Raw genomic sequence first — 22056 nt, 5'->3', positions numbered from 1 at the left:
GGTGGTCCTCAGCAGGGAAGAGGGGGCCCCTGCTCTGGGGAGAAGCTGGGTCCAGGCATCCGCGGGCGGAGAATGGCTCTCGGAGGTCGTTCCGCGGGACTCACAGCTCCGAGCTGTCCGGCTTGGCAGGGTCCACAGGATGCTGCCTCATAAACTTCATAGCAGCCGCCTCCTTTTTATTTGTTTGACCTTGACAATCGTTTATGATACGCACCAGAGCCCAGCCGTCTCTCCTCCTAATTCATACACAAAGCACTTAGCCTGGCTTCCTTCTCTGCTCCCGGCCGGCGCGGGGCCCAGCACTCCTCAGGGTTTCTTATGGTGGAGTCTAGAGTCCCGTTGGGTCCCCGGGGCAGCCTCTCTCGGCCCGGGACATGAGCAGGAAGGATACCAGAGCCTGCAGGGCAGGCCCACGGTCTCCCCACACCCCCTGCAGCCCCCGGGCCTGGGTGGGCCTGGGGTGGGTCCTGGGCGCCTCCCCATGCCAGTCCTCTCTCCCCTGCAGAGGAGCCCACGTTCCGCTGCGACGCGTGTGACGAGCTCTTCCCATCCAAGCTGGACCTGCGGCGCCACAAGAAGTACGCGTGCAGCTCGGTGGGGGCCGCGCTCTACGAGGGCCTGGCCGACGAGCTCAAGCCTGAGGGCCTGGGTGGTGGCGGCGGTGACGGGCAGGCCCACGAGTGCAAGGACTGCGAGCGGATGTTTCCCACCAAGTACAGGTGCGGCCCCTCCCCCGCCCGCCCCACCCCCCAGGAGCATCACGGACAGCGGGGGCAGTTGACCCTGGGAGCACAGAGGGAGCCCTGAGAAAGGCAGAGGTCAGCCTTGGGCCCTCCAGCCTGCCCAGGCTGAGAAACCCAAGGTGCTAAAGGGCATGGAGATATGTCTTGAGGGTAGGAACCCGGCCCACTTATCTGCCCTTGGGGGAAATGCAGGCCCACCAGCTGGCAGTTGGAGGTCACAGCTCACACCCTGACCCTAAAGGCCAGGCCCCTGGTCAGAGTCCCCCACCCACAGAGGATCCTCAAGTCACCCACTGGAGCCCCTGCTGCAACCCCCCCATCATGTCACCAGGGCTGAACTGTGGGGACAGACTTGAAGGAAGTCAGGAACACAGGCCAGGCCCCCAGAAATGCAAGGGTCAAGCCCCAGGACCATTTCCAGGGTGAGGTCCAGGGCCAGGCTGGGGGTCGCTGCCCCAGGGGTTCTGGAGTGGCCTGACCCTCTGGACACATACAGACTCCTTCCCAGACAGTGGACGTGGGCAGGAAGGGGCCACCCAGGGGTCCCCTCACCCCCCACCCCAGGTACCAGCCTCTGTGTCCCATGGAAGCCCCCACCTGTCCCAGGAGACTTCATGGACGTGGCCACAGATGTCCAGTCAGTCATGTGGTGGCCGGACGCAGCCTCCCAGGCCCCAAGGCAAGGCAGGAGTCAGGACCTGGGAGCTGGGGACCCGACAGGGCAGAAACAGGCCCCAAAGTCCCCGGGCTCCGGGGACCAGTGAAGACCTTCACAGCCTGTGCCCCTCCTCCGCCTCTGAGGATTTCCTCTGGGGCAGCCCCTGCAAAGTCAGAGTGAAACCCCATCAGGTCACTAACTGGCTGTAGGATGGAGGGGAATTGAATGCCAATCCCGTCACAGCCCCCTGGGGATGGGAAACCCTCCACCCAGAACGGATGACTGAGAAAATAAGAGTTTGGGCAAATCCCGACCGAGGCCCTTGGCGGTAAGCGCTGCTCAAGAGGACCCGTGTTTTCTTTACATAAACACATAAATCACAATTAACAACAGGGGAAAAGATACAATCTGCCGGGTGCTGGAGAACCAGGCATTTCTGATCTAAATGGATGGCTGGGCCCCGTAATTAACGGGCCGTGATGTATTGCTGCTTTGCTCATGAAGATTAACGGTCATACCTGGGACAGGAGGAGAAGAGGGGCGTCCCCCGAGGTGCGGGGGAGCTCCAGGAGGCCTGTTCATCCAAGTTCACCCCTCCCCACAGCTGTGCCCGCCTCCCCATCACATCTCGCTTGAAGACCCCTTGCTCACTCCCGCCACCCCCGTGGTATATGCGTGGCGGGCAGCCTCTTAGTCTGGCTTGGCCGGGGGGCATACTCTGGGCACTCAGAGGGGTGGCTTTGGGTTTCCTGGGCCGCACCCCCACTCCGGGGCTCCTCTGGGGCTCATGGCAATGTTGGAAGTTTCTAGACCCATTTTTTATTAGGCCCAAGGTTAGCATGAAGGGGAAGTTTGTTTTGAAATACAAAAGTGTGAACTGGGGCCCTGCCTGGCTCTGGATGTCTGGGGGTGGTCTTGGGTGAGAGCCTGAACTCCATCCATGCCCTGACTTCCCCCCACCATCCAACATGGGAAGGCCGTGTCTGCTGGTCCACCCAGTTGCCCTGTCCAGGCAGGAGGCAGACAGACTGGGTGCCAGGCCCCTCCCTGCTCTCTGAGCAGGAGGTGGCAGGGGCTCCAGGGGCGGGGATGAGGCCCTTCCCTCCAGGCCCCTGGTGATCCCGGTCCACTGTGTGCAGCTTGGAGCAGCACATGGTCGTCCACACGGAAGAGCGAGAGTACAAGTGTGACCAGTGTCCCAAGGCCTTCAACTGGAAGTCCAACCTCATCCGTCACCAGATGTCCCACGACAGCGGCAAGCGCTTCGAATGTGAAAACTGCGTGAAGGTAACGGGGTTTGCCCCGCTGGCCCCACCCGTGTTAAGACACAGAGCCCATGTGGGGACCACAGGCCCCCACGTCATCTGAGAGGAAGACAGGAAGTGTGTGGGGTCTCACAACAGGGAAGGAGGCGGGGCCAGACCCAGGTCTTCTCGGGTTCCCACGTACAGGACAGGTCAGACCTGTGGCTCAAAGGCCTGGAGCTTAAGAGAGCATCTGAGCTCCTGTCTGGAGCACCCTCAGGGCCACAGTTCTCTCGGGAATTATTATGGAAGCACCAGAGTCCAGGGAGGCCTGACAGTCCCCGCAAGGCCACCCTGCGAGTCACTGCCCAGCAGAGACCCTTCCGGCCAGGCTCAGGGCGGGGGACAGAGTGCCCAGTGAGACCCCCATCCCGTGACCTGACCCGGGGTCCACAGGGAGCGACCGACAGGATGTGACGTGGCAGCGTCTGTCTCCCCAGGTGTTCACGGACCCCAGCAACCTGCAGCGACACATCCGCTCCCAGCACGTGGGCGCCCGGGCCCACGCCTGCCCAGACTGCGGGAAGACCTTTGCCACCTCCTCGGGCCTCAAGCAGCACAAGCACATCCACAGCACCGTCAAACCTTTTATATGTGAGTGAGTGGTCGCCGCCCAGCCCCCCGCCCGGCGTGCCCAGGCTGGGGGGTGCCTGGGGGTCAGCCAAGGGGTGAAGTCCTCAGGCTTTTCCCTGCTTGTGGGACCCTGTCTGTCCAGAAAACACTTGTGGAAACTGCCTATCCCTCTGCCCAGGGATGGCTGCCTCCTGGTGCCACTTTATCATCACCCTGCTCCCTCGCACCCTCTCATTCTGGGGTCCATCTTCCTCTTGCTCCGGCCGCACTTTCCCCTCCTGCCCTCCTTGGGTCCTCCCTGTGGCTCAACTCGTCCAGTGGTTGGAGGTGGGCAGTGGGTGGTAAAGATCCCTGTGGTCCTTCAGAGAAGCCAGCAACATACCTTCCCCCCACCTCCGCCGCCTCCCCTTCCCCACACACACGGGCTGCCCAGAGCTCTAGCAGGTGTGATAATATCAGTGCTTCCCACCCACCTGCAGCCTTTGGGGACTCCAGGCAGTATGCCCATGCTGACCTGGGCGGCAGAGACCAGCCGTGAATAACTGGACCCCTGTCCACATGCTGTTGACCTGCCAGTGGAGGAGACGGAAGCTAAGCCAGCAGGGTGGGGGGAGGGCTGCAGGGTCAGGAGGCTCTCCAGGTACCCAAGTAGGTGTCATCTGGCCCATGTGCTGGGAGGTGGGATGGTCTATGGGTGACCCAATTTCTGGCAGAGAGCTCGAGGAGGTGGGCAGGGGGCGGGGTGAGAGCAACAGGGTGCCTGCTGAGAAGGCTCATGATAGGGTGCTATGGGCACAGAAGCCTTGAGCTTGTGGTGTGTTTGGGGAGGGAAGTAATAGAAGAGGAGTCAGAGATCACAGGGTTAGGTCCTGGGAATCTAGTGGGCCAATGTAGGAGCATGACCCTACTTCTCAGAGTTTAGGAGATATTGAAGGTTCTTCTATCTAGCATTGCACAGGAGTCAGAGATCACAGGGTTAGGTCCTGGGAATCTAGTGGGCCAATGTAGGAGCATGACCCTACTTCTCAGAGTTTAGGAGATATTGAAGGTTCTTCTGTCTAGCATTGCACCAAGTCATCTCACTTGAGATTGTGCTGAGTCACTGTTCACACCAACACAGAGCTGGCTCATCAGCCAGCTTAACTCGCCAACGTTGTCCTGACTCATGGGTCACACCATCATTCTGCTGAGTCAGCATTCACATGAGCTTGACCTGATTCATCGTTCACACCAGCATTGCACTGGGAGTCATTCAAATAAGATTGTCCTGACTCATTGTTCACACCAGTATTCTGCTGAGTCAGATACACACGAGATTGTCCTAACTCATCCTTCACATCAGCTTCACACTGTCATTCACATAAGATTGCACTGAGTCATAGTCCCCACGAGGTTATGCTAAGCCATCATTTCACACACATGAGTTCATAGCACCCTTACAAACCTGACGGAGCAGGGACCACACCGTGTTCAACCAAAGGGAAATGACGGAGAAGGAAACAGTCTTGGCAGCATGAAGTGACCAGGCCTTCGAGGCCCCGCTTGCAGCTCCAGGGGCCTGGCTGCTGACCCCAGGCTGGGTGGCCTGGGACCTCTCCAGTCCCAGCGCATCAGTGTTGGGGGTGGGAGGAGCTAAATCTGGGCGCTTAAGGACTTGGGTCTCAGTGGCTTCACCAATGTGGGGGTCTCACAGGGCTGGACTGCTCCCCCAAAGAGGCCATACTTGTTGGCTGGTCAGGCCTTTGTTGAGTAGCTGGGGCTATGCTCCCCTCCTGCCCACTGCCCCAAGCCTAGGCTTCCAGCTGTCTTGTTAGAGGTGACTGAGCCCCCATCCCACCTGGGTCACCCACTCCCTCAGCCAGGGAAAATGCACTTCTTGAGAGTGAGTACGTGTATCTGTGTGCGTGTGCACACACACACACAAACCATGTGCATACTCTACAGGAAAAGAAACTGCTGACCAGCACAAGCAGTGGCCAGGGTCCCTCTGCATCCCACAGGGCATGGGTACACTCCCCCAGGCACTGATCCCACATCCAGCTCATGGTGGATTGCCTGGGCCTTTCCCAGCCCCTGCAGGGAGCCAGCTCCCTTCGCCAGCTCTGTCGGTCATTGTAAGACCAGGACCCACCTCTCCAGGGACCTCAGTCTCCCAGAGGCCTCTCTGTAGCCCCAGCATTTCATCAGGACCCCTTTGTCGTGTGACTGGGTGGATGGGAAGCAAGGGTCCCAGGCTCCCTTCCCCCAGGCATTGCCACTGGTCCCTGAGCCACCCCTGCCACACACACCGGGAGTTGCCCTGGGAGGGTGCCATTTCCAGGCTCAGGATGGCAGCAGCCACTGATGAGGTGCCACAGAGCCCCACTGTGGGGGACAGAGGGTACCACAGAGCCTCTTAAGGGGCCGGGGACGTAGCAAGGTGTCACTCATCTGGCCAGGAGCCCTGAGCCAGGGAGTGGCCTCTCTTCCCACGAGGTGCCACAGGCTGCCTGAGGGTAGACCTTCCCGAGGAGCAGCGGCCCCTCTGCACCAGCCTCCTCCCAAAAAGGGCAGATTTGATTAAACGAGGCAGTGCTCTTCCCCCTCAGCCTTGAAAACATCCCGCCAAGCCAGACAGCCAGGAAGGCAGAGCCGTTAATATAAATAGATATTGTGATTAAAGAGCACGATCAGCTCGGGGCCAGCGCTCCCAGCGAGATTCGCATGACATCAGGCCGCAAGAGTGTGCGGAGAGCGAGAAACACGCTGAAATCATTGTTTCCACGGGGGCTGCATTTAGGAAGCAAATCGTCCTGCAGAGAGAGAGACAGACTGTGTGTGTGTGTGTGTGTGTGTGTGTATGTGTGTGTGTTCCTCCGTTGCTGGTTAGGAAAACAAGAAGAGAAAGAAAAACTGGTGGTTAGCTGACACTCAGCTCACCATTGGGAAAATGGCGAGACTGGGTTGCCAGGGCCTACGGGGCCTGCCGTTCGGCTCTGGCCGCCACCCTCTCCTGTTACGCACAGGGCTGGAGCGGCCTCTCCATCCCAATCTGGGGAGGTCTCACTTTTCTCAGATGTGGAACCAGCCCCCTCGGGGGCTCCCCTCCCACCTCCACCTTCTGGCCACCCCCAGACTCTGATCTCACAGCCAGGAGCTCTGCTCTCAGGCTCGGGGACTAAGAACCCCCAGGGGCTGGTCACTCCTGAGGCCTCCTTGTCCTGGGAGCAGATCACAGGCCTGGGGGCAGAATGAGAGGAGGAAGCTGAGAGCATTTTAAACCTTAGGAAGTGGGCGGCCTACCCCAGGGGGTGTTGTTTTACTGGCTTCTACTGGAACAGCGTGGCTGACGTGGTAGGGAGACCCAGTGGGGAGTCTGGGTGGGTGGGCGCAGCTGCACATGGGATGGTGTGCTGTGTCTTTGCCCGTCTCTGGGAGCAATTTTGAAGACCTCGGTCCCAGCTGACAAGCTTATGGGGTCAGGAGAACACAGAGCAGCAGGGCCCATTCGCCAGTGGAGAAGGCTGAAGTGGGTAGAGATCTACCCAGGCCATCCAGAGGCCCCAGGAGAGGCACATCCTTGCCAATCTATTTTGGTCACCAGAGGCCAATCCCAGGGAAGGATGAATGTGCATAGACATGTATATGTACACATGTGTGTGCGAGTACATGTGATGACACAGTTACAGTGCAACATGTGTTTGTGAACATACACACTCATGTGTGACACACTTGTGTACCTAAGCACACGTGTCCATAGACCTGTGTGCGTACCTGAATGCATGCATACACAAATGCATGCATACAGCTGAGTGCACATGCAGGTACCTACTGATGCATGTGTGCACACACGTGCACACATGCACTCACACACACACACATCCAGGCGCATGCCGCTCCAGGCACTCAGCCAGACCCCCGGTCCCCCAGCCGCGGGCAGTGCAGGGTCCCCATCGCCTCCCCTCACACCGCTGTCTTTGCCCTGCTGCCCCCAGGTGAGGTCTGCCACAAGTCGTACACGCAGTTCTCCAACCTGTGCCGCCACAAGCGCATGCACGCGGACTGTCGCACGCAGATCAAGTGCAAGGACTGCGGGCAGATGTTCAGCACTACCTCGTCCCTCAACAAGCACCGGCGCTTCTGTGAGGGCAAGAACCATTACCCGCCGGGAGGCATCTTCGCGCCCGGCCTGCCCCTGACCCCCAGCCCCTTGATGGACAAGGCCAAGCCGCCCCCTGGTCTCAACCACGCCGGCCTGGGCTTTGGCGAGTACTTCCCCTCCAGGCCGCACCCCGGGAGCCTGCCCTTCTCCACGGCACCCCCCAGCTTCCCCACGCTCACGCCCGGTTTCCCGGGCATCTTCCCTCCATCCCTGTACCCCCGGCCTCCTCTGCTACCTCCCACGCCGCTGCTCAAGAGCCCGCTGAACCACACGCAGGACGCCAAGCTCCCCAGCCCCCTGGGGAACCCGGCACTGCCCCTCGTCTCCGCTGTCGGCAACAGTAGCCAGGGCACCGCAGCAGCCGCGGGGCCCGAGGAGAAGCTGGAGGGCCACCTGGAGGAGGCGTACGCCACCAAACTCAAGCCCCGGGGCAGCGACCTGTCAGATGGCAGCGACTTCGAGGACATCAACACCACAACTGGGACCGACCTGGACACGACCACGGGCACGGGCTCCGACCTAGACAGCGACGTGGACAGTGATCGCGACAAGACCAAGGACAAGGGCAAGGCGGCTGAGGGCAAGCCCGAGTTCATGGGCAGCGCGGTGCCCCCAGGCGCCCCGAACAGTGTGGGCGAGGTTCCCGTCTTCTACTCCCAACACTTCTTCCCGCCGCCCCAGGAGCAGCTGCTGACAGCGTCGGGCGCGGCGGGAGACTCCATCAAGGCCATCGCGTCCATCGCTGAGAAGTACTTCGGGCCCGGCTTCATGGGCGTGCCGGAGAAGAAGCTGGGCGCGCTGCCCTACCACTCCGTGTTCCCCTTCCAGTTCCTGCCCCACCTCCCCCCCTCCCTGTATCCCTTCACGGACCGCGCCCTCACCCACAACCTGCTGGTCAAGGCCGAGCCAAAGTCGCCCCGGGACGCCCTCAAGGCCGGCGGCCCCAGTGCGGAGTCCCCCTTTGACCTCACCACCAAACCCAAAGAGGCCAAGCCTGTTCTGCCGGCGCCCAAGGTGCCCCCAGCCCCGGCACCCGGTGAGGAGCAGCCACTGGACCTGAGCATTGGCAGCCGCGTGCGGGCCAGCCAGAACGGAGGGGCGCGGGAGCCCCGCAAGAACCATGTGTACGGCGAGCGCAGGCTGGGGCCCAGCGAGGGGCTGCCCAAGGCGTGCCCCGCGCAGCTGCCCCAGCAGCCGCCCCTGCACTATGCCAAGCCGTCGCCCTTCTTCATGGACCCCATCTACAGGTATTCACACGCCCCGCCCTCACGTACTCTCCCCGGGAACCACCTCCCCTGCTCCCCCAAGCTTCATCCCTCTGTCTCTGCAGCTTCAGGAGGTGCTTCAGCTCTGAGCAGGGAGGGGTCTGTGCTGCTTTGAAGTCCAGGCCCGGCTCGGCCCTTTCCTAGGGTGGGCGCCTGGCAGGGTCTCCTGGGGACACTTGGCTCCCTTTTGCAGATGCCACTGGGAGACCCGCTGCCCTCCCGCCCCCAGCCTGCCCTCAGACTCCACCCCAGAGGCCCACCTGCTGGTGTCTCCAGCCTCCCTCTCTGGACCCACTCTGCCTCCCAGGACACTCCTGGCTGTTTATGTCTGCTCTATCTTCTCTGCTTCCCTGTGACTGCCCTGTGGCACCCCTCCCTGAGCCACAGCTGGGGTTCTTGTTGGCCTAGGGATGATCAGAGGAGGAGCCACTTGTCCCCAGAGAGAGGAGGAGGGAGAAAGAGGAAAGCTCTGGAAGATTTGCAAAACATCAGTGTTCCATCCCTCTGATAGACCTTCCAAAGAGGGGCCAACGGATTCCCCCTCCCCAATTTTTGAGCAGGCTTTGATCAGGTGGTTTTTGACCCCCATTGCATGTGTCCCAGGGTGCTGGGCAGGGGCTGTGCCCCTGGGTGAGCCTGGGAGGGGCCTGGAGGAGCAGGCAGGCATGGTGGTTCAGCCACTATTACAGGCCCATGGCTCTGTATGGGAGGGGCCCATGTGCACATAGGTGAGTGTGTCCACATGGGAATTCAGGGAAACTGTGGCCAGTTTGAGGGCTCGTGTGAAGCACAGGGGCCAGGCAGGGATGGGGGTGCAGGTGAGGTCACCTCTGCAAAGGTGCAGTGGGAGGAATGATGGCAGGGCTGCCAGCAATGGGGAGGAGGGAGGATGGACCAGCCTCCTGCTCTGCCCTCCGCACCCACTTAAGTCCCCACCCTCTACACTCACCCAGTGCCCTGGCTGGCCTATGTCTGCAGTTGGTTCCATTTTCTGCCAGGTCTTGGCATTGTCATCACAGGAAACCTGAAAAATGGTCCCCTGGGTGTTTCTTTAAGAACACACCATTCATAGATAGTTTGAGAAAGTGACCAGAGGCCTGTTATGACTGACGGTGGCTCACAAGCTGTCTGGGATGAACATGCCCATCAAAGGCTCACGGAGCACCTGCCAGTTTCAATTGAATCTGTAGTACTCGGTGTGGGGGACAGGAGATAGCTGGAGTTCGAGGGAGGAGGCCCCTCAGGGTAAGCAGCCCTCACGCAGAGGAAGGGGTGGGACTGGAGACCTAGGGAGCAAGGCTCCTGGTCAAGCCCCCAGAGTTGGAGCCAGCAGGCCTCAAGAGGCTCTGGGTTAACTGTTTCCCTTCAGCCTCCTCGTCCACCCTTTCCCAGCTCCCCTGCCAGCCCCCAACGCTCCTCTGCCCCCTCCTCTCCCCACTGCAGGCCTGTTTCAGGGCTTTGGGCCTTTTTCTGGAAGTTGGCGGGGCAGCCAGTCAGGCCTGGAAGCAGGAATTGGCCCCAGGGTCCCCCGACCCTCTCCTCCTGCCCAAACTTCTCTGAGACCTGGCTTGTGCCAGGCTCTGGCCCTCTGGATTTAGGGTACAGCTGCTGATGGAGGGGCTGCCCGGTCCCCAACTTCACACACAGATACCAGCAAAATGCCTGAGAGTGGGTTACCCCAAGATGCCTGAGATGTGGGGTAACCTCTTCCCACGCCCCCTGAGCCCAGTCAAGATGAACACTCGTGGTGTCGAGAAGGTTCCCTCCAAGTGAAGGTGTGGGCGACAGTCACTGCCTGTGTAAAGGTTGGCTGGGGGCTAGGGGACAGGGTCCTCCCAGCTCCTGGGTGGTCCTGGGGTGACTCCAGCAAAACTCCCCAGTGTCCCCACAGGACCCCCAGGTGTGACCATGGACACATACCCATAACCTTCTTCCCCCAGGTTGGAGGAATCCCAACACTGCCAGGCTGATCCCCTCCCCAACCCTCCAGCCCTTCTCACCTCCATGTGCTGCTGGCTCTGCGACAGGGCCAGGGATACTGTGATGATGAAAGCCATGTACCTTGGCAGGGCGCATGTCTGTTGGGGGTCAGGGGTCAGCTGGCAGGGGCTTCTTGGAGCCAGCCTGGTGGGCTGCATGAGACACAGAGGGCAGGAGAAGGCAGAAGACGATCTTCAATACCCCCTCCCCCTCTATGAGACCCCTTCCTCTCAGCCCACACCACCCACCCCGGGGGCCTTATTGAAAGACCGACTCAGCTCAGCTTTGATCGGGTCCTCTGCTAAGACCCTGAGGTCCCCTAGGGACAGAGCTGAGCCTAAGAGGGGTGGGAGTGTGGCCCTGGACAGACGAGGCGGCAGTTTCCGCAGCTGTGTCTGCCTTTAGGGAGGCGGTAGGACTCCCCAAGTCACCTTGTGTAAATCTTGACTCCCATGGGGGACACTGAGGCAAGCATCGTTGGGAAATGGTGAGAGGAGGAGGTCAGGGGAGGAGGGACAGTCACCTCCTCCGCTTGCTGTGATTGGCAGTTGTACTGGCATTTGGAGAACATTCTGGAATTGTCGCCAGCAGCCGTCTTGAGGTTTTAGGCAGACACTGCCTGGCTGCTATGGGGAGGCCCTGAGACCTCCCCAGGACAGAAACCTGCTGGTCACTCACACAGCCCTGCCGAGTTGGACCCTGGTCGCTCACACACCCACCCAGTCGGACAGAACACCTGTGCCAAGGGCTCGGCAGAACAGGGAAGTGGGGTGTAGGTGGCAGCCCCTGTGTGCCCCACATTCCGCTGTTGGGGAGCCCAGGGACCCCAACGAGGCCGAGCCCTCGCTGGGCAAACGGATCAGTGGGCAGAGGCTGCCGCACACGGGACCCTTAGGGAAGGTTCCTAGCTCTGGCATCAGGCGTTCATCACATGCATGGGTGCTGGCAGCTGGGTAGTTAGGGGGACACTGGGGAGACTCGAAGGGGTCCAGACCTGGGTGTGGTGTGGGGAGCGTGTGCTCGGACAAGCAAGTGCACAGCCGGGTCACAGACCGTCCTTACGGCATCAGGTGAGACGTGGTCACGGGGCCTGTGGAAGTGGGGTGCTGAGGTGAGGCCCCCACCTGGTGACCGATGGGGCACAGGTGGGAGCCAGGAGGGGCAGGGACCACGGCCCCTCCCCACCCAGTGCTGGGCTGCTCAGTGGGGTCCGTAACCCTCTGTGTTGCTGTCCAGCAGGGTGGAGAAGCGGAAGGTGACCGACCCGGTGGGAGCCCTTAAGGAAAAGTACCTGAGGCCATCCCCGTTGCTCTTCCACCCCCAGGTAAGGCCAGCGGGAGCCTGAGGTCCGTCCAGGCCCAGCCACAAGACACAGACAGGTCTCTGCTTCCCATCCCTGCACACCCACCCATCCCTGTGAGGTTGGGGAAGGTGAGACAGGGCCGGACAGGTGAGGCAGGAGGGTGGTCCTTGGCGGGGGCGCCCTAAGAAGCAGCTGGGGACACTGGCCCACGGGCGCCCCCCTCGACCCACAGCTGGGAGGGGTAGTGAACGTCCCCCCGGCAGCGGTGGGCTGCAGCTCTGATGGAGCATATCAAAACATTTGGACTGTAGGGAGAATGAACAGGAGAGAGCCGGGGAGGTGTGGACGCCAGCAGCCTCTCTGGTACGAGGGACATGGGGGCACTTAAGAGGAAAGACCAGCAGAGGAGGGGCAGTGCAGGGGGCAGAGGCAGGGAGCAGGACAGCAGCAGAGGCACTGGCATTGAGCCCAGGGGATCCCAGGGGGTCATGGGCAGAGGGACTGCCCTCCCCCAGGGATGCAGAGGGTGGCGAGGCCACCTGTCAAGACTAGAATCAGGAGGCTGGGAAAAAGAACCTCCAGGTCTGGGCAGTGGCCACAGACCCCACCAAGCCTGCAGGCACTTCTGTGCCCCTGTTCTCACCACTTGGAGCCCAGCCGCCTCCCCAGACCCACGGGCCTCCCTTGCCCCAGCCGGAGGACTCAGGACTGAGTTGTGGGCCAACCTGGACGCAGACTCCAGACCCAGGCATTGTTCTCTCCCTCTGTGTTTCCCGCCTAGGACAAACCCGTGGTTTGTGGAACCTGCACCCCGCCTGGGTTCACAGCTAAGCTTACTGTCTCCCATTGTCTCATGGGGGCCTCGGAGTTTGGTTAAGAACTTCCCCTGGTTTCCTCGGGCCCTGCTGGAAAAAGCTGGCAAGCCAGCCAGGCACATCCTGTGTTTGTGTTTGTGTGGGAGCTTGGCCGGGAATATCTGATCAGGCAAAGTGGGCCGGGCGGGCCGGACCCTCCCAGGCCTGAGGAAGAGGGGCCTGGCAGGGGGCCGGCTGCCCATTGTCTCTGCTGCCCGCTCCCTCAGCCAGCCACCCCTGCTGCCTGCCCCTGAGCCCAGAGTAGGGGGTGGGGGTGGAAGAAGTGACTAGTAAGTCCCCTGATGAAATGGTCTGAGGTGGGCCTCAGCCATAGGATGGACCCCATCTTCTGTTTGTTAATCCCTTTCTGGTGTCTTATCGTAACCATTCAGTTGTTCCTCAGCCTAAACCCTGAGGGACCCCAGACACAATGAAAACTCTTTCTTTCTCAGTTTCATCCCAGCCTCCCACAGGGCCTGGCTTGCAGCAGGCAGTCTCAGGCAGAGAGGAGAAGTGCTGCTAAGGCCTGTGCAGCCCCCTCCCTGCCTCTGTCCCCCAGCCCCAAGGCAGGCACAGGATTCTAGTCAGAACCCTGCCCACCAAGTGGAAATGAGCAATGCCAAGAGAAAGCAGCTCCCTTCTCCTCCCAAAGCAAGCCCTTGGCATCTCCAAGGAGCAGACAGGCAGCCCCTCCAGTCCATGTCACCACATCCTGTGCCACGTCAGTTGGCTTTGACATTCCACGGTGGAGTCTATTCTTACACTATTGAATTTCTTTTTAGCACTTTGCCTGCAGTTATGGCCTGCTGCCACTAGGTGGTGGTGGTGTTTCAGGTTTATGAGTCATCTTTTAATCTGTGATTCAGATAGCTCTCTTAATTTTGGGGGTTTCTCTGGTAACTTGACTTCCCTGATGGCTCAGATAGTAAAGCGTCTTACTATAATGCAGGAGACCCAGGTTCAATCCCTGGGTCGGGACGACCCCCTGGAGAAGGAAATAACAGCCCACTCCAGTACTCTTGCCTGGAAAATCCCACGGACAGAGGAGCCTGGTAGGCTACAGTCCATGGGGTCGTAAAGAATCGGACATGACCGAGCGATTCGGACATGACCGAGCGACTTCACTTCACTTCACTGGTAGCTCAGTAAAGAATCTGGTTGTAATGTGGGATATCTGGGTTCGATCCCAGGTTGGGAAGATCCCCTGGAGAAGGAAATGACAACCCACTCCAGCAGTCTTCCCTGGAAAATCCCATGGACAGAGGAGCCTGGCAGGCTGCGGTCCATGAGGTTGCAGAGTTAGACAAGACTGAACTACCAACACTAACTAAATTTTTTGACCACTCAAAAAAACGAACAAAAAAGGGTATAATTTTGTCTTCAGCCCAAATTAGCCATCAGGAGTGCTAGCCAGGGATCAAGCCAGCAGGGCTTGCTGACTGGTTTCAAAGTAAGGCGCTCTGTGATCATAACTGTCAATGATCTGCTTCGCCAGGGGGCTGGCAGGTGATGGTCAGCTGCAGCTCCCCCAGCCTGGACCCTGGACTGTGACGGGGTTCCAAGCAAGGACCAGATCAGGGCTGGCTGCAGAAAGTGAAAGAACCCAGCACAGTGGCCAAGAGGAAGGAGGCCACTGGTTCCCATGATAGCCTGCTTGTCCATTCCCATGCTCAGTCATCCAGGATTCCCAGGTGTGAGGGGGGGTCCAGGGGCGTCAAGACGGGGGGTGCAAGGGAGCCCCACGGCCTCTGTCTCTCTCCTGCCAACAGATGTCAGCCATTGAGACCATGACGGAGAAGTTGGAGAGCTTCGCGGCCATGAAGGTGGACTCTGGCAGCCCCCTGCAGCCCCTACCACACCACCCCTTCAACTTCCGGTCCCCGCCCCCAACGCTCTCAGACCCCATCCTCAGGAAGGGCAAGGAGCGATACACGTGCAGGTGAGACGCGGTGAGCCCCTGGGGCAGCCCCAGCGAGGTGGCCACAGGTGCCACGTGGGCCCATGAAGCTGCACTTCCAGGAAAAAAGCTCGGTCTCAACCAGTGTCTGGCATGGTAGCTGGTGGGCCATTGTCCCCTTGAGGTCATTCCCTGAAAATATCCACATGTCCCCCCACCAAGCTGTGCTCCAGTGAACACGAGAAAATGCAGCCTTGGCCAGCAGGTTGGAATTTCCAAGCCGGAAGCTAAGGCTGCTGGTCTGTGTTTAACCCCAGCTCTGGGGGTGGTGGGAAGCCCAGCGGCCCGTCCCCGGCTGCGCAAGCCTGTGCAGGCTGGGCTAGGGACCGAGAAACTGCCTGGGGCAGGGGCACGGCCCTAAGCGGGCCCACGTGGGCCAGCGCCGGCTGCCCAGTGGTGTGTGTCCAGCCTCTCTGTGACACTCAGCTGGGCCCCGAGGCCAGGGAGAGTCTGAAATCCAGGGTGTGCAGTGGGTCACCTGCCCCCAGGTGTGGGAGAAACAGCACCAGAAAATAGCTGGGTGCCCGCGTCTGTGGCAAAGAGCCGACCTGACGGATCCCTCCCCCACCGCCAACCCCCAGGTACTGCGGCAAGATCTTTCCCCGGTCAGCAAACCTCACGAGACACCTGAGGACGCACACCGGGGAGCAGCCGTACAGGTAGGAGCCCGCCCAGTTGGGGTGGGGAGGCAGACTCATGGCGGACCTCCCTTCCCCTGCCGTGGGACGGGCGGTGGGTGGGAGCAATGCTTGGCCTTGCTCCAGGTCACTCACTGGGTCGCTGCGTCCTGGCCGCTCAGCCCTCACACACCTGGGGATATTGTAAAGATCAGGCTTCTGGAAAGTTCCTGCCCACTGACTTCGAAGGGTGTCTGGGAGCAGCCCTCTCTCCTGCCACTGGAGAGCGAAGCCAGGCCCAGGGGTGGTCTGTATGGAGGGGGAGCCTCAGCGTCACCGCCACCCAGCCCACCTCCACTCACCTCCCCATGATCACTGGCCACTGCTGACCTCAGCCTGGGCACGGGACCAGGGTGAGCCCCTAAGGCAGGGTGGGCTGGTCTCAGAGAAGGAGCCCCATGCAAACTTGGATCCTACCCAAGCTGGGGGCGTCCTGAGGACTCACCTAGGCGGCCCCGACCACCCTGGACGGGAGCCCTGTCTGCCCTCACCTCGCTCCTCAGTGCCTCGTCCCCTCCCTGCAGAATGTGGCTGCAAGCGTGTGGGGGCTGTGAGAGCCTCTACATTTCATGTTCACAACTGGTGGGGGCATCACCCCATTTCAAAGCCTTGGAGCCCCCAGCTCAGAGATGCCCCTGACTTGCCAGGGTCCAAGCTCACGGTAATGCTTGCCGACCATTCTGGCCTTTTCCCTTGGTGCCTAGGGCATTTGTCGGGCAAGAAAAGAGCTGAGGATAACATCCTGGCTTTCGGGGCCCCAGGAGTCCCAGGGGATGGAGACCTTGAGACAAATTGGGGGATGCTGGTCCCAATGTCAGGACGATATCCTGGGCTGTATGGTAGACAGCGGCCGTTGGGAGCAAGGAGTCTGACATTGTTTTAAGTGGGCAGCATCAGGTTTCTGTCCTCTGGGCACACAGCTGGGAGTGACCCATGGGTCCAGGAGAGTGAGGGTGTATCCCCATCACTGGGCAGGGCAGCCCCAGGGTCTCCTGCAGGCATCACAGCCCCCAAGCCCTGTCCCAGCTGGGTAAGCATCAGCTTCCGTCACTCACCAGTCATCTGCTCAGTGCCCTCAGCTGGCCCCCAGCACACAGCCCCCCGCCCCGTTCCCCTCCAAAAGTGACTTACAGCTTAACAGAGGCGGGCTTAGCCTGCTTCTCTCCCGGACAAGGAGCCGGGTGTGTTTCTGTAAGGAGAACCAACTTCTGGACAGGGTTGCATATAAGAGCCCTTAGGGGTTCAGGTCCATGTTTATAGAAGGATTTAATTATCATTGATTTCTTTTGCTCTTTCAATCTGTGAGTTTCGACGCGAGTAACAATAATTGCTTTGAAAGTTGGCGTTGCAAATCCTGACAGTATCTAGCTCAAGGCAGCCCCACAATGAGGAGTTCCGGGTGTGGGCCTGTCTTGTGACGTCACTGGGGCATCTGGCCTCACTTTGGGAATTGGAGGGGCTTCAGTTGGAGGAAGGAAAATGCAAGTCCATCCACAGAAGGCCAGGGCTGGCACAGGCCAGGTCACCCCAGTGACGCCAATGAAAACCGCTGCCGACTGTCTGTACCCCACATGTGTGCACTGTGTTTGTGCCCACGGAGGCCCAGTTGGTGGGTGGGTGCCCCCACAAGCAAGAGAAAGACAGACCCCTTAGTGTGACAAACCTCTGCCCGGCTGGGCCGGTGTCCTAGTTTAGACATCTTTGAGTGGGACTGGGAGACAAGGAGCAGTTGATGATGTTTTTTCAAGCTCCAGCACATAGGGCTTGTTGAGATGTGTGAAGGAGGGGGGGCTGCTTCCTCTGTCCTGGCAGCCTGTCCAGGGGTCCCTCCAGCTGCTGCTCAGAGATGGGTGGGGGGTCTTGAGTCCCACTCTGGATGCCCGTGGGCTGGCTGTGGGCTCCTGGTGGGACCTGGGACTCCGGCTCTAAGGATGCTCACCTCCCCCCATCTGCAGATCGTTTCCGCCATGGCTCCCTGTCCTGCTAGCTGTGTTGAGTCCATGCGCCCAGCAAGGTCCTGTTACCAGGGTGGCACATATGTGTCTGTTCTTTGTTCATTTTATTGTTAAGTCTGGGTTACAAAGGGCTTCCTTGGTAGCTCAGCTGGTAAAGAATCCGCCTGCAATGCAGGAAACCCCGGTTCGTTTCCTGGGTCGGGAAGATGACCTGGAGAAGGGATAGGCTACCCACTCCAGTAATCTTGGGCTTCCCTGGTGACTCAGATGGTAAAGAATCCACCTGCAATGTGGGAGACCTGGGTTCCATCCCTGGGTTGGGAAGATCCCCAGGAGGGGGCCATGGCAACCCACTTCAGTATTCTTGCCTCAGAATCCCCATGATTCTGGCAGGCCACAGTCCATTGGGTCACAAATAATCGGACAGGACTGAGCAAATAAGCACACAGCACAGGGTTACAAAATCTCTTCTTTCTTTCCTTTCCTGGTTTTTACAGTTAGCTGAAGCCTTTCTCTCTCTGGTGGCTGGTGTGGTTCCACTAGGTCCCAGAGTGGACACAGCCACCCCCCAAGGGCCATTTCACTCTCCCCACTCAGCGCTGTGTCTTCAACACCGCTGGCTTCCCCAGGGCGGGAGCAGACGCGGTCACAGCAAAGTCCCCTGGCTGCCCGCTGCCTCGGCTGGCCAGTCTCTGCTTGCCCATTCCTGTTGGAGTGCGATGGTGTGCTATTTTATATGGCACAGCCATAAATTTCACTAGCCACTTGTCAGCTTATTTACAACGCAAATTCCAGTTGCTCCGAGAGCCATGCTCCCTCGCAGCCCTGGGCTCACCAGCCCCCTAAATTTCAGATCCACTTCTCTGGGCCATTTATTTAGATTAGAACCAGGAGAGGGCCAGATTCAGAACCCTGTGACCAAATTGAACGCGTGGCTGCCCTCCCGGCCCCTCCCGCCAGCCGAGGTTGGGGAGTGACGGTGCTCAGGCCGGTGACTGAGCTCCTCATCCAGTCCTGTTTCGCACTCAGCGGCCCCAGTGCTCCAAGATGCTGCACCGCCACTGCTGGGGCTCACAGAGGGTCCCTGCTTTTCCAAGATACAGGAAAGGAAAGCTGAGCGTGCAGATATCCGTGTAGACCAAGGCGGGCACCCCATGCAGCCTGTGGGAAGGCTGTTGGATGGGCTGGGGCCAGCTTGGCCTTGTACTTGCCCTACAGGCGAGCCTGGCAGCACTGGGGGGTGAGGGTTTCTGTGGGTTTGAGGGTATGTTGGGGGCAGAGTTGAGGAGCGAGACGGTGCAGGCAGGGATATAAAAGTCCTCCTTCCTGGACTATTGAGAGGGGGTCGCTGGGTCAGAGCACACGTGAACATCTCTGCTCAGTCCAGCGGGGAGAGGGTTTTAAGCCCCGGTCCGACTGTTCCGTCACCCCGGCTGAGAAAGACAAGACAGCCACCCTCCTGGTGCCGGCAACTGGGACGTAGGTCCAAGTGGAGGCTGCTGAACATTACGTGGCTGTGGGAGGTCTGAGGCCTCACGTCCTAGGGGCTCCAGGGGGCACGGTGGCAGCTCAGCTGGCCCAGCAGGCCAGCCCCAGGGCCACAGGGGTGGCTGGAAGGAGCTAGGGGGGCTAGTGCATGGATCATGGGCAGCTCTTAGCCCATCTGCTGTGGAGGCAGCCAGCATGAGTCTGGCCTCAGGCAGCATCTGGAAGCCTCGGGAACTGAGTAAATGAAGTCCCAGAATCATATCAGGGGAGCAGTCTGGGCTCCTCCAAGCGGGGCCCGTCCCACAAGTGTTATCCCCTGGGTGAAAGTGTTAGTCACTCAGTGGTGTCCGACTCTTTGTGATCCTGTGGACTATAGCCCACCAAGCTCCTCTGTCCATGGAGATTCTCCAGGCAAGAATACTGAAGTGGGTTACCATTTCCTGCTCCAGGGGATCTTCCCAACCCAGGGATCAAGCCTAGGTCTCCCGCGTTGCAGGCAGACTCTTTACCGTCTGAGCCACCATTGAACCCCTACGGGTAGGGGGAAGCCACCCACAGGTAGGGGTGGGAATCTGGGGGCTCTCACCCTTCCACCACAGAGAGCTGCCACCAGCTTTGAGCAGAAGAAGCTCAGCCCCAGGCCCCAGCGGCCAGCCGAGGGGTCTCAAGCTTCCTGTCTCAGGGACTCAGGGACTCAGGGACACTGGGTTTACCCAGACTCCCTGGGCAGGGCCAGCTTCTGAATGTCAAGTGTCAGGCCAGAGCCTCCTAAGTGGGCGGGCGGCACTGGGGTGAGAGGCCAGGGCCCCGGAGTGTCCTCAAACAAGTCCCCGTCCACATGACTGAGTGCTCGTGACCACTACACTGTGCCGGAGCACGGCCACCAGCCCCCGCAGGAATGCCAGGCTGTGTCCTCAGGATAGGTCCCCACACCTCCCAGCCACACCCTCTGAGCGGACAGTCTCCCAAGCCCTGCCCCGCCACACTGGCCGCATAGAAGGGCCTGCCCGGTCAGCGCTCTGCCGTGCTCGCCTCTCTGCTTTTCATTCCTCGGGAGCCTGTTCCCAAAAGGGAAATAGCTGAGCTCAGGGATGGATATCTCAGTGCTCCTGTGCCTCTGACCCTCGGATGGGCATCCCTGGAGAAGTTCTGAGACCAGGAGCACACGAGTGTACCCACCAACACGTGTGCACACCTACCACACATTTACCTGTAAGCATACACATATAGCCCCACATGTGTGCGTGAGCAGACTGACACACAGGTGTGACTGGAGACTCGGAGCTGGAGTCCCCCTGCCGTGGCCCCGCTGGACATGCTGGGTGGGTGGGAGTGGCCGACCAGTGGTGACGGCCTGGAGCCCTGCGATGGGAGGAAGCGGCCCTCTCTGCAGAGTTGTGCCGTGGGTCCTCAGTCCCCTGCGCCCCACCCTCTCTCTGGTTCTTGCTTCTTGGTACTGGTATCGCTCAGGCCCTCACTGTTGGTTCCCCTGTGGTAACCTGGGGGACTCCCTCCCTCCCTCCTCTGCCCTGGGAGAGGCCCCACAACCACAGGGACCCTACACATACCAGACATCTCAGATTGCTCCTTGTGGCAACTTCGTGCTTTGCTCTGATAAACTTTGTGTCATGATACTCTGACAACTGAAGCGTCTGAGGAAAGAGTGTCTTTTTTCACCTCCCAGGTGTGCCATGCAGCCTGGTAGCAGATGCCCCTGGGAGGGCACTAAGATAAACCAAATGCACAGTGCTGGGGGCACCTCCACCAAAAGGGTCCGTGGGCAAGAGGCCATCTGACGGAGCGAGGCTGGGAGCCCCCATCAACCTGGGGCAGAGGAGGGTCAGTGTGGCCCCGCAGCCTGCTAGTGGATTGGCAAGCTGAGTCCCCAAGGGCAATGGGTCTGCCTGAGGACCCATTAAGAGGAGTTGGAACCAGGCCAGAGTAGGGGGTCTGTCTGCCAGGGAGGAAAGCTGCAGGCAGCGGGTCTGGGCTCCTTTCCGGAAAAATCTGCTGGGAGCATCTTTCCTTGTGCTCGGCCGCCCCCTTGAGGCTGCCGGGAGCACGCCACCCTCTGCTGTGGACCCTGCGCTGGGCGGGCAGGACAGCAGAGAGGGGAGAGATGCCAGGAGATGCCAGGGAGTCCCGCTGCTGCCCACCCCAGGTCACAAGCCCCAGTGGTCCCCTCCGCCAGCTCGGGGCACAGTCCCACAGCATCCGCCGCCCAGAGTCAGGGATGCGGGGGACACCTGCTTCCAGGGACACTTGGCTGGGACCGCCTCCCGGTTCTCCGCCGTGGTCCAGGGGCCTCAAGGAGGCCATGTGGGCAGGGGCTCCGCTGAGGCGCCGTGTCTTCCAGGTGTAAGTACTGCGACCGCTCCTTCAGCATCTCCTCCAACCTCCAGCGGCACGTGCGGAACATCCACAACAAGGAGAAGCCCTTCAAGTGCCACCTGTGCAACCGCTGCTTCGGGCAGCAGACCAACCTGGACAGGCACCTGAAGAAACACGAGCACGAGCACGCGCCAGGTGGGGGCGCGAGGGGCGGACGTGGAGGAGGGCTGCGGGGCCTGGGGGGCCTGGAGGACATGGGTGACAGGCCACGGGTGAGGGGTGCAGGGCCTGGGGGATGGGGGTGATGGGCCACGGGTGGGGGTGCTGGGGGCAGGGAGAGGGACCTGGAGGACAGGGGTGACAGACCACGGATGAGGGGTGCGGGGCCTGGGGGGCCTGGAGGACGGGGGTGATGTGTCGGGGGGATGCTGGGAGCAGGGAGAGGGGGACCTGGAAGGATGCGAGTGACAGGTCGCAGAAGTGGGGTGCTGAAGATGGGTCAGGGGGTCCTGGAGGATGGGCTGATAGGTGGGGTGGGGTGCTGGGAATGGGGGGGCACCTGGAGGATGGGGGTGATGGGTTGGGGGCAGGGAGCAGGGTGGGGAGAGGAGGGCAGAGGAGGGGGCACACAGGCTAGTCCTAGGGGAAAGTTTGCAGAAACCCCTCAAGCCATCTTCACTCAGGGGAACCTTGTACCCTCAGGTTTCCCTAAGGGGGTGTTCCCTAAGAGTGCCCCGCATGTGCACCCCTGTAGCCACCTGTCCCTTCCCGCTGTGCCACAGAGGGTAGGGTGCAGCCAAGGGGTGCCCTTCTCTGATGCTCCCCCC

General features: G+C 60.3%; 1 protein-coding gene across 3 annotated transcripts in view; it reads left to right on the top strand.

The window, feature by feature from the left end:
- Nucleotides 1-22056, top strand: part of PRDM16 (PR/SET domain 16) — a 337722-nt gene that overhangs the window by 300551 nt on the left and 15115 nt on the right. For 2 of the 3 annotated variants that reach the window (XM_065935909.1, XM_065935907.1), the window contains exons 6-13: nucleotides 506-719; nucleotides 2541-2688; nucleotides 3146-3299; nucleotides 7253-8666; nucleotides 11901-11988; nucleotides 14591-14760; nucleotides 15360-15437; nucleotides 21255-21424. In XM_065935909.1, the coding sequence (XP_065791981.1) occupies nucleotides 506-719; nucleotides 2541-2688; nucleotides 3146-3299; nucleotides 7253-8666; nucleotides 11901-11988; nucleotides 14591-14760; nucleotides 15360-15437; nucleotides 21255-21424 (2436 nt within the window). The remainder of the gene's footprint in view (nucleotides 1-505; nucleotides 720-2540; nucleotides 2689-3145; nucleotides 3300-7252; nucleotides 8667-11900; nucleotides 11989-14590; nucleotides 14761-15359; nucleotides 15438-21254; nucleotides 21425-22056) is intronic. The other variant, XM_065935908.1, reaches the window with a different exon arrangement.

Source organism: Muntiacus reevesi, chromosome 5, assembly GCF_963930625.1.
Source record: "Muntiacus reevesi chromosome 5, mMunRee1.1, whole genome shotgun sequence".
In the NCBI taxonomy this organism is placed as follows: Eukaryota; Metazoa; Chordata; class Mammalia; order Artiodactyla; family Cervidae; genus Muntiacus; species Muntiacus reevesi.
Note: the sequence above shows the minus strand (reverse complement) of the source record. Positions and strands in the feature narration are given on the sequence as shown.